The 14,169-nt window shown below is 59.7% G+C and overlaps 1 protein-coding gene across 3 annotated transcripts; it reads left to right on the forward strand.

The window, feature by feature from the left end:
- Positions 1-30: 30 nt before the first annotated feature.
- On the forward strand, positions 31-13,936 carry MYO1F (myosin IF). Of its 3 annotated transcripts, XM_035348240.1 has the most exons (28): positions 31-153; positions 3,715-3,852; positions 5,180-5,269; positions 5,595-5,689; positions 6,190-6,277; positions 6,456-6,545; positions 6,688-6,819; positions 6,890-7,024; positions 7,108-7,240; positions 7,594-7,790; positions 7,917-7,997; positions 8,204-8,290; positions 8,444-8,530; positions 8,784-8,951; positions 9,020-9,105; positions 9,245-9,326; positions 9,416-9,522; positions 9,755-9,853; positions 9,924-10,068; positions 10,156-10,270; positions 10,801-10,970; positions 11,102-11,247; positions 11,469-11,615; positions 11,697-11,845; positions 12,100-12,183; positions 12,300-12,501; positions 12,704-12,870; positions 12,951-13,936. In XM_035348240.1, exons 1-28 carry the CDS (start codon positions 151-153, stop codon positions 13,025-13,027), a joined length of 3,300 nt encoding a protein of 1,099 aa, XP_035204131.1. In that variant the 5' UTR covers positions 31-150; the 3' UTR covers positions 13,028-13,936. The 3 variants fall into 3 exon arrangements, 2 of the variants coding, with proteins under 2 accessions (XP_035204131.1, XP_035204132.1); XM_035348241.1 differs by lacking the exon at positions 7,917-7,997; XR_004756373.1 differs by lacking the exons at positions 12,704-12,870; positions 12,951-13,936 and having other exon boundaries at positions 11,697-11,811; positions 12,300-12,439.
- Positions 13,937-14,169: the final 233 nt, after the last annotated feature.

Here is a 14,169-nt window from a genome sequence, read left to right on the forward strand (position 1 = left end):
CCCCGGCAAACCAGCACTAAATGAGGAAGTGGGAGGAGAAAAAAAAAATAGTAGCAAGTTGTAGTTGTAGGAGAAACACCAAAGCAAAGCCCTTCAGGATGGACCTGTGCCCACAGTGACAGGAGCCAAGGGGCAGGACGCAGGGACACCATGGTGAGTGCAAGCGGCGGCCTCGCTGGCTTCCCCCCGCCCTGTCCTCTCCCGGAGCCCTGGGTGTCACTTTTGGGTGTCTTCCTGCCACCTTAGGGCTATCTCAGCCCTGTCCTCTCCTGCACCCACCTGGGTCTGGGGTTGCCAGGAGCCCCCCACAATGTCCCCAACAGAGAGAGGATGGAGCGGCCCAGGCTCGGGGTGAAGGAGCTGGGGCTGGGGCTGAGCGAGGCACTGTGTGGGGCACGGTGCTAGGGAGCAGCTGCTGGGGATGGGCGCAGGGTGCTGGGTGCAGGGTCAGTGCAGGATCCTGCAGGGTTGATGCACATGGGAGCAATGACCCGAGCAGGATCAAGGGCGGCAAGTGGTGAGCCAGGCTGGGCACAAAGCGCTCTTGATTTTGCCAGCATGGTCCCCATATGGGAACCCCTGTCTTCCTCTTGGCCAGCTTCCTGCCAGCACTTCTGATTTCAGTGCTCATGGCACCAGCAGGGTGCAGGCAGAGCACAGTGGGGGCTGCCGGGGGTGTTTGTGCCCCCCAGGACTAGCTCAAGCTGGGAGGGACCTGCAGGTGCTGGCGCCTGGGGTCAAACCTCGCACCCCATTGTATGCAAGGAAATGGGGACGGTGGCTCAGGGCTGCTGTGAGGGCAGTGGCCAGAGCTGGAAGTTGATCTGGAGGAAGAAGAGGAAGATGCAGGCTCTCAAAATGAAGAAGATGCTCAGGCATGGAGTGAGGGGCTGCACGGTGTGGCCATGGCCACATCCTCCAGCCCACAGCTCTGCTCCCTCCACACGTCTGAGTGCTGCTGTCCCCAGCCATCACTTCCGGCCAGCCAGGAGAGGGGACAGCAGCAGGGCTGAAGCAGAGCCTCCTTCTCCCTACAGCAGCCACTGGTTGTGGTTGTCACCTCCGACAGGCTGCTCCAGCACTGTCCCCACAAGACATGGACAGCTGAGACCCGATGATGTTTCATGGTTTTCACAAGGGGTCATGGCTGCACAACCCCCCTGGGACCCTGCTTCAGGGTCAACCTCCATCCCCAGAACTCTGTGGTGAATGCCCCCTCCCCAGATGCTGTTTGTGCCCATGTCAGCGGCTAGCCAGGCTGCTGACAGCAATGCAACACCCTGTGCTCCTCTTCTCAAGGCTTCCTGTGGTTTCAAAGGTGTTGGCTGCATCTGGGCTCGCCCTATCTCGAGAACAGAGGTGCCACCTTGGGCTGCGTCAGCTCTGCCTTTGGCACTTGCAAGGGTTTTGTTTTTTTGGTGGCTCAGACGTAAGTTTTGAAGAAAAACAGACAATGTTTTGCAATCTCTGGTGCAGGGCTGCTCCTGAGGTCACTGCTTGCATCCGCAGCCCTGGTCATGGGTGGTGGCTGTGGTGGTGACAGTCCCCATCCTGCAGCCTTCACGGGGCCTCCTATTGGGCTCCTGGGCCCCACACATGCACCCATCGTGTACAGGGCTGTCAGCAGAGCAATGTCCCTTGCACAAAGTGGCTGCAAACTGTGCCTGGGTGCCCAGTCCAAGGGCTGCTGAAAGCCTCTTCCCACTCGGCTCTAGGACAAAATGGCTCGTGGAGGTGTCTGGTCCTGGCCATCCACCTGTCCCCTTCCTGGCAGGACCCATCTGGTGGCAGTGGCTCACCCCTTGCCTTCGCCAGCAGCACAGGAAGGGACTGGGAACCCCTGGCCCAAGCCTTTGAAAGCAAATTAAGCTTCTGCCCTGCACGGAGCCCCTGCTCCCCACAGGGATGCTGCCCCTCACATCTTGCAAGGCACGTCAAGCCATGGCCCCGTGAAATCTTCACCTCACAGGAAAGCTGGGCAGCCTATGTGCTCCCCAAAACAGAGCAGAAACACCCATGGCCCTCCAGACATCTGGGACAAAGCCTTCATTTAAAGTGAGACGGTGCTTTCCCTGCAGCTGTGCTGCATCAGGTGCCGGGCTGAGCCAGGAAAACCCCTAATCTGTGCCTGAGGTAGAGGAGGAGGAGGCATGTGCTGGCTTCCAGCTGCTCTGAGCAATCATTTGAGTGAAGGAGAAACTTCAGGTGTCAGCTCGAAAGCACGAAGCTTGCAGTACAGGAAATGCCTACATCGGCCTTAATTCAAGGCTATAAGAAACAGCATGAGCTCAGGGTGCCTGAGCCAAGGGTCTTGGGGTTTATCTAAGTGGCAGATGGGGAAGCCAAGGTGTCAGTGTTCCCATGGGCTCCTCCCAACCTGCTCACCTCCGCTTGAAGCATGAGGTTTTGGCAAGTTTGGGGTGGCAACCTTGGGGTCACCAGCAGCACCCTGTGTGACACTGTGGTGACCTGGGTGGCCTTTCTGTGGGCTCATTAAGATGGAGGGGAAGAAGAGGAGGGGAAAGCAAGAAAAAGGATCATAAGCAATGAACTGGAGGAAGAGGAGAAGCTCCGTGAGCAGCCCCGATCCCATCCAGAGCCCCTGAGCTGACCCAGGCCCATGTGTCCCAACTGCTTGCAGAGGGGCAAGGAAGCTGAAAGCCCCCCCACTGGTTATAGGGCTGTGAGCTGCGTTCAGTAGCTGGCATTTTGTGAGTAGGGTTACAAAGCCCAGCAGCCCACCAGGGATGGGGGTGGCCAGGGGGAGCAGCCCTATGCTGCTGATCCCCTCCCTGCTCCACGAGCATCCCTCAGTCTACCCTTGTGATGCTGCTCGGGGATGGGGGTGGCTGCCTGTGACCATCAGGGGCAGATGGGAGGGTGCAAAGGCAGCAGCATCCTGAGGCCCAAAAGCTTGAGAATCAGAAGGAAAATGAAGCAAAAGGGGAAGAGAAGAAAAGGGAAATTGAAAGAGTAAGAGGCTGGGGGTAATGGGGGGGAGAAGTGAAATCAGCACCAGGAGCACCGGCATGAAAGCGGAACTGTGGGGTGGGTGGCTGCAGGACGGGTGTGCAGAGGAGCCAGGGGCGGCTCCAGCTATGGGTGTCCCCTCCCAGGCATCGTGGGCACATTCAGGCAGATTACTCTGCAGCAGCAAGGTCGAGGACCCTCTGGGATGTTTTCTTTTTGGGCAGTGGAATCCCACCCACCCCGGGGCTGTGCTTAGCCCCATGATCGCTTAACTCACAGCCCACGGTCTTCCTTCTGTCCCGCTGCCCCCGAGGATGTTGCACGGGTGAATTTGGGGTGGCAGGAAAATGGGTGCTTGGGTTTCCCCAGGCAGGGCAGGGGGTGACGTTCCCAGCTCTGCCCCGCTGCAGTGGAGGTGCGGGGGTGCAGCCAGGGGTGCCCCATGGGCCACAATTTTTGCCTTTCCCCAGGGTTTTTTTTGCTGCCCTTTTGACTGATATGCAGAGTCTGTGCGGTGATTGCTTCATTACTCATCCATTAAGGAGCAGGGGAAACATTACAAACATGCCTACAGGCTGTGAGCCCATTCTGCTCCTCTTGGGAGTGCGGGGCCTGTGGTGAGGCAGGATCTGGCTAGAGGAACAGATCAAACCCATGTGCAGCAGTGGCTGAAATACCCCTTTGTGCCGCCCATGGTGCCTGTTTCAGATTCCTGCCACAGTTGCTGTGACCTTCTCCCTGCAGGGCAGCAAGGAGCGCTTCCACTGGCAGAGCCACAATGTCAAGCAGAGCGGGGTGGATGACATGGTCCTGCTCTCCAAGATCTCCGAGGAGGCCATCGTGGAGAACCTCAAGAAGCGTTTTATGGACGATTACATCTTTGTATCCTTCCCAGGGCAGCAGGATGGGGAGCAGCAGGGTCACGCTCTAAGGCTTTGCAAGGGCCTGCAGCGTGTCCATCCCTGCACGATATTGGGATGGGTTTGGTGGTCATGGCACCCCTTACACACCGCAGAGCTGGTGCAGGCCATGTGCTTCACCGTTACCCCGGGGAAGGACCCCTTCTCCTTGTTGGCAGCATGGGCCTGCTGGTTTATGGCCAGAGGTTCAGCCCCTCCTCACCAAACCCTGCAGCTGCATAGGGCATTGTCCCCTCCTGCTGTTGCCCACAATCCATCAATGCCCACTGGGTGCTCTGCACTGACTCTGGGTCACCATTGAGCCAGCACAGGGTGAAAACTCCCTGTCCGTTATGTGCCGTCCTCCAGCCCAGATGCTTTTGTGATCGCTGGCTTTGCCACAGAAATGACACCGCTGAGCACCAAGCACGAGGTTTGGTGGCTCTCAGGTTCCTTGGTGCGGATGGGGAAGCCATTCCTACCATCCGAGGCTCTGGGCCCAGCTCGCCCCCCCAGCCCCTGCTCAGTTTCGCAGCCAGATCAGCACCCAGCTGCATCACGCCTGCTGCAGCCGTGCCCCAGCCCCAGAGGGAGAAGAGAAGCTCCCCAGGCTGCAGAGTGGGACGTGGCGGGGAGCTCGGGCGCAGAGCCACCTGCTGTCGTGGACGTGAGTGGTTGTGGTTTCCCTGAAGATGCAGCTCTGTCCTTACAAGGCGATGCTCTGTCCCAGGCTGGCAGTGACGCAGCCATCCGCCTCACTCTTTCAGCAGCCCCAGGGCTTTAAATGTGCTTGGGGGTTGGGCTTGGGGTTGGCTTTTTTTGGAGGAGGAGGAAAAAATACCCCACGCAGCCTCTTTCTTCCTTTTTTCACAGCGCTGCGTGCAGGGCCCCCATCCAGTCATGACTCAATGCCCCACGCTTCCTCATTTCCCAGAAAAGCCCCTCTCTTCCTGCCCTTGGCTGCCTTCCCCCCCTGCTGCCAGCTGGGCTGAAAGCAGGACCCTGGCCCTGCACCATCTGTGGCCTCCACACCCAGCATCCTCCCCAGGACACTGGGGCTCATCCCCATCCTCCTGATGCACCGTTTTTAGCCACAAGACTCTGTTTTTCGATCCCCCTCCCCTATCATACCTGGGTAATTTGGGGATGCTGTGTGCAGATGTAGGGGAACCCCATGGCTGAGGGAGCACCGCGTCATGAGCTGAAACCCATTCCTGGTGCTGCCTTAAGAGGAGGCAGGGACACTCTAATGTGATGGGCAGGACAGGGGGACATGGGAGAGGATGCCTGGACCTTGACCTGCTTCCCAGACTTACATCGGGCCGGTGCTCATTTCTGTCAACCCCTTCAAGCAGATGCCGTACTTCACCGACCGAGAGATCGAGCTGTACCAGGGGGCGGTGAGGCTGCTGTGTGCAGGCTGGCAGAGCTGGCGAGGGGTTAATTAGGTTTAATTTGGTGCCAAATGCATTGTCTGCAGCAAGATTTGGAAGCAAATCCATATTCCTGGAAAGTTCATACCATAAATACACATTAGGGCAACCCAGACATGGTGAAGTGCCCAAGTGCCTGGCTCTGCTGCATGTCTTTCCCGAGGTGGAGGGGACCCCAGCAGACATCCTGCATGCTGCTGCCTCCTGCGCCTCATGGGCAGAGTGAAGGGGGCTGCAGAGGGGTCTGGCAGCTGCTCCCTGCTCAGCACTGCTGCCCTTGCCTCCCCTCTAGGCTCAGTATGAAAATCCCCCCCACATCTATGCGCTGACGGACAATATGTACCGAAACATGCTGATCGACGGGGAGAACCAATGCGTCATCATCAGGTAGAGCAAGTGGCTGGGTGTCCCCAGCACCCCTTCCCCAGCACCCTGGGGTGTCCAGGCCAAATGCGGTGGCTGGGCAGTGGCAAGAGGTGGCTAAAGCCCAGTGCTGGCCACGGGTGAGCACCGTCTGGGTGTGCTGGGGCTGTGGTCCCAGGCAAGGACCGAGCCTTGTGCAATGTGCTTTTCTGGCTGAGTGTTGCAAGGGAAGGGGTCAGGATGTGGGGCAAGGCCAAAGACTTCCCCTTCAGGCTCCAAAGCCTCCCTCCTCCCCTCCAAATTCCAGCAGCAAGAAATCCAACAACTCCTCCTGTAGCTCAGCCCTGCTCTGGTCCCGTTCATGTCCCAGAGCCCCTGTAGCCCCTTCTCCAACATCATTAGCAACAGCCCCCATCTCCTCCAGCTGCCCCAGGCCCTGCAGGACCGGGGGCTCCCCAGCATCCCACCAGGAGCGCTCCAGGGGCTCCTGTTTCACCTCTCCTCTCCTTTTGCCATTTACACAGTGGAGAAAGTGGGGCCGGGAAAACAGTGGCAGCAAAATACATCATGGGCTACATCTCCAAAGTGTCCGGGGGTGGCGACAAGGTGCAGGTAGGGCTGCCCCCACCCCAGCACCCAGAGTTTTGCCTTCCGACCTCTCTGCTCCCCCAGCCCCTGCAGAGAGCAGTCCATGGCCGGGGACGTGTCTCCATCCCCAGTCAGGGTGGGCAGCTGCAGTGGGCACAAGTGCACAGCCCTGCTCAGGCTTGTGCCCTCCTCTGGCCACCAGCATGTGAAGGACATCATCCTGCAGTCCAACCCACTGCTGGAAGCCTTCGGCAACGCCAAAACCGTCCGCAACAACAACTCGAGCCGCTTTGTAAGTCCCTGGGGCAGGCATGGACTGTGCCAAGGGTTGGTACCTTGCAGTGCCATAGCCAGGATCCGTCCCTGCCGTGTTTGTGACGTGGTTGGAGGGGACAGCCAGGGACTAGTTGCTGATGGGCACCATGCCTGGACAGGGGAAGTACTTCGAGATCCAGTTCAGCCGGGGCGGCGAGCCCGACGGGGGGAAGATCTCCAACTTCCTGCTGGAGAAGTCACGGGTGGTGAGCCAGAACGAGCACGAGAGGAACTTTCACATCTACTACCAGGTATGGGGGCGTGGGACCAGGCGGGCATGGGGCTGGAGCCGCTAACTGCAGCCCCCCGGGTGTCTCGCAGCTCATCGAAGGGGCGTCCCAAGAGCAGCGGCAGAACCTGGGCATCATGAGCCCGGATTATTACTACTACTTGAACCAGTCAGACACATACCAGGTAGAAGGCACGGACGACCGCAATGACTTCCATGAGACCATGGTGAGTGTCCGTGTGGTTTGGGGTATCCAGAAACCTGTCTGAGGCCAAACTGGGGCTGACCCCCCCACATCCTGCCCCCCCAGAACGCCATGCAGGTGATCGGCATCCGGGGCGAGGACCAGCAGCTGGTGCTGCAGATCGTGGCAGGGATCCTCCACCTGGGCAACATCAGCTTCCGGGAGGAGGGCAACTATGCCCAGGTGGAAAATGCTGACTGTGAGTAGCCAACCCCCCCTTGTTCCAGGGAAGAAAACTTACATACTTGCAGGGACCCCTGGCAATGAATCACAACATCTCTGTAGCACAAGTTCCCCAGCAGAGGAGAGAGGCAACATCAGCACCTTCCCCATGTTAAACATGAAGAAACTGAGGCAGTGAGCAAATGGCACAGCCAGAGCTTAGCAAGTGCCTGGCAGAGGGGCAGAGGCTGTGATGGAGCTGAGGGAGGGCATCATCCCATGCCCCCAGACCGTGCTGCTCCCCATGCCATGACCCCACTCATGTTTGGCTGGGGCTGGGTGGGCAGTGTGAGGAGGGGGCAGCCCTGACCCCCCCCTCCTTCTGCCCAGCCCTGGCCTTCCCTGCCTACCTGCTGGGCATCGACCGCGACCGCCTCAACAGCAAGGTCACCAGCCGCAAGATGGACAGCAAGTGGGGTGGACGCTCTGAGTCCATCACCGTCACCCTCAACGTGGAGCAGGCGGCTTACACCCGGGATGCCCTGGCCAAGGGACTCTATGCTCGTGTCTTTGACTTCCTCGTGGAGGTGGGTGCCCCAGGGAGTACGGTTGTGGGGAGAGGGATGAGGGGATACTTATGGGGATGCTGGCTGGCTGCTCCTGCACACAGCCGCACGCCCCACGAAGGTGGCTCCTGCTGTCTCTCCCTGCAGTCCATCAACAGGGCCATGCAGAAGCCATACGAGGAGTACAGCATTGGAGTGCTGGACATCTATGGCTTTGAAATATTTCAGGTGGGTGCTGCTTTGCAGTGGGAGCCCAGCTGGGGGGCTCTCCTTCCCTGCTCCAGCAGCGAGGGTGGTCAGAGCAAGGGGTTGGTGGTGGCCAATGGCCCAAAGAAGGGTCCCTGGAGCAGCACCCAAAGGCTCCACCTATTGGGGTCACCTGAGTAGAAGCCAACTCAGCCCCATCTTCTCTTTCCTTTTCCCTCATTTTACAGAAAAATGGTTTTGAGCAGTTCTGCATTAACTTTGTGAACGAGAAGCTGCAGCAGATCTTCATAGAGCTGACCCTGAAGGCAGAACAGGTACAAGGGAGCTGAAATCCAATAGGGCTGCACCAGCACCCCAATCCCCATGCTCTGCACCCCACTGATGTGGCACCCTTGCCAGGACATGTCCCATGGGTGCGGAGCTGAAGCCCACCAGCTCTCTTGGTGTGTCGTTCCCCCACCCTGTAGGAGGAGTACGTGCAGGAGGGCATCAAATGGACCCAGATCCAGTACTTCAACAACAAGGTGGTGTGCGACCTGATAGAGAACAAGCTGGTGAGTGGGGGTTCCCCCAACAGGATGCTTCCTTGGGAGCCGAAGTACTGGGGGGCCTCGGTGAGGCTGGGTGCTGCTGGGGTGGGGGGCAGGAGCCAGCCCTTGGGGAGCTGCAGCTCCATGTCCTTCACCCAAGACTCATTTCAGTGCAAAGCAGCTTTGGGCCGTACGGGGCACCTGACCACAGCAAGATGAAGGATTGGGCCCTGCCCGCAGCCTTAAGTCACCCCTGGCTTTGCCTTCCATCCCCCAGAACCCTCCTGGGATCATGAGTGTCCTGGATGACGTCTGTGCCACCATGCATGCCACCGGTGAGGGCGCTGACCAGACCCTGCTGCAGAAGCTGCAGGCAGCCGTGGGCACCCATGAGCACTTCAACAGCTGGAGCTCAGGCTTCATCATCCACCACTATGCGGGCAAGGTATGGCACCATGCACCCTGAGGCCCTGGCTCCAGTGTCCTGGGGCTGAGCTCCCCTCCTGCCCCCAGGTCTCCTACGACGTGAACGGCTTCTGTGAGCGCAACAGGGATGTGCTCTTCACTGACCTGATTGAGCTCATGCAGAGCAGCGAATAGTGAGTATGGGCAGTGCTGTGGTCTCCTGAGTCACCCCAAAAGAGTTGGGGTCATGGGCAGCATCCTCAAAACCCGGACCTTTGCTGGTCCTGCCCCTGCCTGGCAGCTCTCACCTGGGGGTTCTCCCCTGTCTTTCAGTGGTTTCATCCGGATGCTTTTCCCGGAGAAGCTTGATTCTGACAAAAAGGGCCGCCCAACCACAGCGGGCTCCAAAATCAAGGTAGGTTCTGGAGGCTGCAGAACAGCAGCTGGGGGCTGCTGGGCTCCCACCAAAACCACTAACGCTACAGAGGCCGATCCTTGCAACAGAAACAGGCTAACGACCTGGTGAACACGTTAATGAAGTGCACACCACACTACATCCGCTGCATCAAGCCCAACGAGACCAAGAAACCCCGTGACTGGGAGGAGAGCAGGTAACAGATGATGCTGTAATGGGTCACAGAGCCACAGAGCCCAGGTACCTGGTGGCCAGGAGCAGCTTTCCTCCAGACCCAGGGGATGGGAAGGGGCAGCGTGCGGACACACATGTCCCTCTGCGTGTGCATCCCCCGGGGGCTCTGACCTGGGCATCCCCAGGCAAAGCGATGGGGATGAGCAGAGCCATGCTGCCATCCCACAGCGAGTGCATCCCTCCCACTCCCACAGGGTGAAGCACCAAGTTGAGTACCTGGGGCTGAAGGAGAATATCCGCGTACGCCGGGCTGGTTTCGCTTACCGCCGCCTCTTCCAGAAATTCCTGCAACGGTGAGGGGTCACAGGGCTGCACGGAGGGGGTCTGCAACCCGGCCACCACTCACAACCTCTGTCCCGGCAGCTATGCCATCCTCACCCCTGAGACATGGCCATGCTGGCGCGGGGATGAGCGGCAAGGTGTGCAGCACTTGCTGCACTCCGTCAACATGGACCCAGACCAGTACCAGATGGGACGGAGCAAGGTGTTCGTCAAGAACCCTGAGTCGGTAGGTTGCGGGCATGGGGATGTCACGGGCATCTGCACCAGGGTCGGCCCCTGCCTGGCCGGGCTCAGTTCCCCCCCTGCCCCACAGCTCTTCCTCCTGGAGGAGATGAGGGAGCGGAAATTTGATGGCTTCGCCCGGGTGATCCAGAAGGCCTGGCGCCGGCATGTCGCTATCCGGAAATATGAGCAGATGCGAGAGGAGGGTAAGGATGCGAAAGCGGGGACAGTGGTGCGCTTTGTAGGGTGCCCTTGGCCAGGGACAGCCCTGCTCGCTGCAGAGCGATGGAGGAGCAGCATCCCCGCTCCTAATTGCAACCAATGGGGTGATGAAGGACTGGACAACAAGATACCTGAGGTCTTTTCCTACACTTCAAGGAGGGAGGGAGTTTCTTGCTCCTGTTTTTAGCCCTGGGAGGGGCTGTCAGACAGAACCCAGACCATTACGCTGCCTGCAAAAAAAGATGGAAATGAGAGTCAGAGTTTGTAGAGGGATGGGAAAGGCCCGTGGTCACCACCTGACACCCGCCATGGGCAATTTCCAACCCTCCCAAGCATACAGTGCAAAATCAAGAGAAAGAAACTGAAAGCAGCTGCCCCCCACCACCACCACAACACAAGGTTTTAGGGACGCTTAATGGGTTTTGTGGCCAGTGCAGCTCCTGCTGCATGGGGCCATGGGCTGAGTGCCAGTTCAGAGCCCTGCCCGACCGGCATTGCTTTGGGTCCCACGCAGCCTCCAGCATCCTCTACAACTGCAAAGAGCGGCGGAGGAACAGCATCAACAGGAATTTTGTGGGTGATTACCTGGGCATGGAGGAGCGGCCAGAGCTGCGACAGTTCCTAACCAAGAGGGAGCGGGTTGACTTCGCTGACTCCATCACGAAGTATGACCGGAGGTTCAAGGTGAGACAAGCCAAACCATGGCTCATGGTGGTTGCCCTTGGGTGGGATGTGGGTGGGGCTCTTGCCCCCCCCCCCCCCCACACACACACCCCAGCAAACTCCCCTCAGCCCCTGCACCTACCCTTTTGCAGCCCATTAAGCGGGACTTCATCCTCACCCCCAAGTACTTTTACCTGATTGGGCGGGAGAAGGTGAAAAAAGGCCCTGAGAAGGGGCAGATCAAGGAGGTGCTCAAGAAGAAGGTGGAGATCCAGGCAGTGAGCGGCATCTCGCTGAGGTGCGTCCCATTGCACCATCTCGGTGTGGTCGGGCTTCACCTGTCACGTCCCCCCAGACCCTTCTCATTTTTTGGTGCCCCCAGCCCAGCCCCAACGCACTGCCATTGGAGCATTGCACCATGGGGAAGAGGGGTCCCTGTGCTCTCCGGGTCTGCTCAGGGGTCCCCAAGGCCTGGGAGAGTCTCCTGCCCCCCTGACAGCCCCCTGGGGCTGCCCACAGCACCCGGCAGGATGATTTCTTCATCCTCCATGAGAACGATGCCGACAACTTCCTTGAGTCCATCTTCAAGACGGAGCTGGTCAGCCTGCTGAGCAAGCGCTATGAGGAGCTCACCCATACCAAGCTGCAACTCACCTTCAAAGACACGTAAGGATGGAAGCTGGGAGAATTGGCAAAGCAGGAAGAGGCCACATCCCCACAGCCTCACGGCCCCTCTCCTCCTCCCAGACTACAGTTTCGCGTGAAGAAGGAGGGCTGGGGTGGTGGCAGCACCCGCAATGTCACCTTCATGAGAGGACAGGGCGACATGGCCATCCTCAAAGCTGGAGGCAAAACCCTTACGGTCAGCATCGGGGACGGGCTCCCCAGGAACTCCAGTGAGTGCCAGTGCCAGGGCACCTGGGTGGAGCAGCACAGGGTGGACGTGGGGGGGACATCCAGGGCCACAGTGAATGGTGGGGGGCTTGGGGACATCAGGGTGAGACACTGTGCCCTGCGGAGTCTGTGGTTCACCCAGGAGGGACCTGCTCAGGTGATGGGGCAGCATCAGGTGCTCAAGGGTGGTGGGATGCAAACCATGGCCAGCCCCCACATGGGACGTCACCTAATGAGGTCTTGTGTCCCCTCCCAGAGCCCACAAGGAAAGGGGTGACGCAGAGCAGAGGTGGCAGCAGGTATCCAGCACCCTCCCGGCGTGCCCCCCCAGCAACCCAAGGTGAGCAGGGCAGTGCCAAATGGGCCCCAGCCTGGTCCAGCCGGCTCTGTGCTGCTGGGGGGCAGGAAGGGGATGACCCCCCCCCCAATAACTGACCATCCCTGGGGTTGTTCCAGGCACCTGCAAGAACGGGGCTCCCCAGTTCCCACGTGGGAACAGCCAGGCTCAGCGGGACACCTACAAGACACCCCAGAAGCAGGCGCGGGCACCACCGGCCACAGTGCTGCCCACCCAAAGCACAAGCCGCCGGCCAAAGACACGGCCCCCATCCGAGCAGAACATGGAGTTCCTCAACGTGCCCGACCAGGGGGTGGCCGGGTAAGGTCCAGCGCCCATGTGCCCACCACAATCCTCCAGTCTCCCCTCCCACTGCTGCAGGCTCCGGAGACGCTCTTCCCACTCCAGCCAGCTCCATGTAAACTGGCAGTCCTGGGAGGGCAGAGCAGGCTGGGGAGGGGGACATGGGATGTCCCACACCCCCTACCTTCTCTGGGTCTCATGCCATGTCACCGGTCCCCAGCATGCAGCGGAGGCGAAGCGTGGGCCAGCGGCCACCCCCAGCTGGGCGTCCCAAGCCGCAGCCCAAGGTGGCCACACCACGCTGCCGTGCGCTGTACCAGTACATCGGGCAGGATGTGGATGAGCTCAGCTTCAACGTGGGAGACATCATCGACATCCTGCTGGAAGGTACTGCCGGGCTCCTGGCTCCCCGCGTTGCCCTGTGGATGCTCCATGTCTCACCCGGGGCTCTTTTCACCCTTTCCCAGATATCTCTGGCTGGTGGAAGGGACGGCTGCATGGCAAGGAGGGGCTTTTCCCTGGGAACTATGTGCAGAAGATCTGAGCCAGGTGCAGTGGACAAGGATGCTCCCCGGAGATGCCAGCCATGGGAATGCAGCCCTGCGGATCCTCTCCCCAATATCAAGCAAGTTGCCATCCCCAGCCCCTCGCCACCGCTGGATCCAGTCTGGTGGCAGCCACCGGTTTCTGCAGCTGCTTCAGACGGTGGAGCAGGGCCAGGCTCTTTGCTGCTTGTTCGTACAGTGGTTGTGGAACTGCTGAGGTGACTCTGGGGCACGAATAGTTTTATCGTTGGTAATTATAGCAGTGAAGTTACTTGTGGTGGCTTTGGGCTTCTGACCTCGCTGCCGGATGGTTCATGCATTGCAAACACAGCAACTCTGAGTTGGACTCAAAAGAATGAGCCCAGAGTTTGTGTTCCCCACTGATCCCCCCGAGACCCAGCCCGCAGCGCTGGCTGTCCCTAGGACAGAGGCCCTGTATGTGTCCGCATGCGGGGATGAGGGTGAGTGCACACCAGAGCAGCCCCATCCCCTCTGCATCAAATCCTCCAGAAGATGGTGAACATGAACCAGCTCCCCCCAGACTCCATCTCAGGCTCTTGCACATCTCAGCACCACTCCGGAGCACCTGGCAGTGCCGGCCAGGAGCCACAGGGCAGCGGGGAGACAAAGCCCTGGAATGGGGGTGCAGCAGGACCTGCGTGTCAGCGCAGTGCTTGATTTCCTGCAGGACTTGCTGCAAGAAGGACTGAGCTGTGGCTCCGCGTATTTGGGTCCTGATCCAAGGGGGCCACGGGCGGCACAGACGGGCCCAAGCCCCCTGCTGTGGCGAACACGGAGCTGCCCCCCTCTCCAGCATCACAGGCAGGGGGTCTCACCCGTGGGGTGCTGAGGCTGGAAGCCACTGTCCACGGCCACGCTGAGGTGACCCCAAGCACAGCCCCTTGGGGTGATGTTCCCTGCCCTGGGGCACTGGGGGGGGGAGGGAGGAAGGCGGGCTTTGAGTGGGGGCTTTTACCCACTCAGGGTGCGTGAGGTTTGCAGCAGGGAGAGGGATGAACGGCACCAACACATTGGGGCCCATCCTTGCCTGTGCCCCACCATGCTCTGGCTGCGGAGATAAGCAGGGGTCAGCGTCCCGTCCCCATCCCCCCCACACCAATCCCTGTCACCCCCCCCCCCC

Source organism: Oxyura jamaicensis, chromosome 28 (genome assembly GCF_011077185.1).
Source record: "Oxyura jamaicensis isolate SHBP4307 breed ruddy duck chromosome 28, BPBGC_Ojam_1.0, whole genome shotgun sequence".
In the NCBI taxonomy this organism is placed as follows: Eukaryota; Metazoa; Chordata; class Aves; order Anseriformes; family Anatidae; genus Oxyura; species Oxyura jamaicensis.

Coding starts and splice junctions, on each gene's coding strand:
- MYO1F (XM_035348240.1), top strand. Junction 8,531..8,783: donor ACCTGATAGAGAACAAGCTG/GTGAGTGGGGGT, acceptor TCCATCCCCCAG/AACCCTCCTGGGATCATGAG. Junction 9,327..9,415: donor CAGCGGGCTCCAAAATCAAG/GTAGGTTCTGGA, acceptor TCCTTGCAACAG/AAACAGGCTAACGACCTGGT.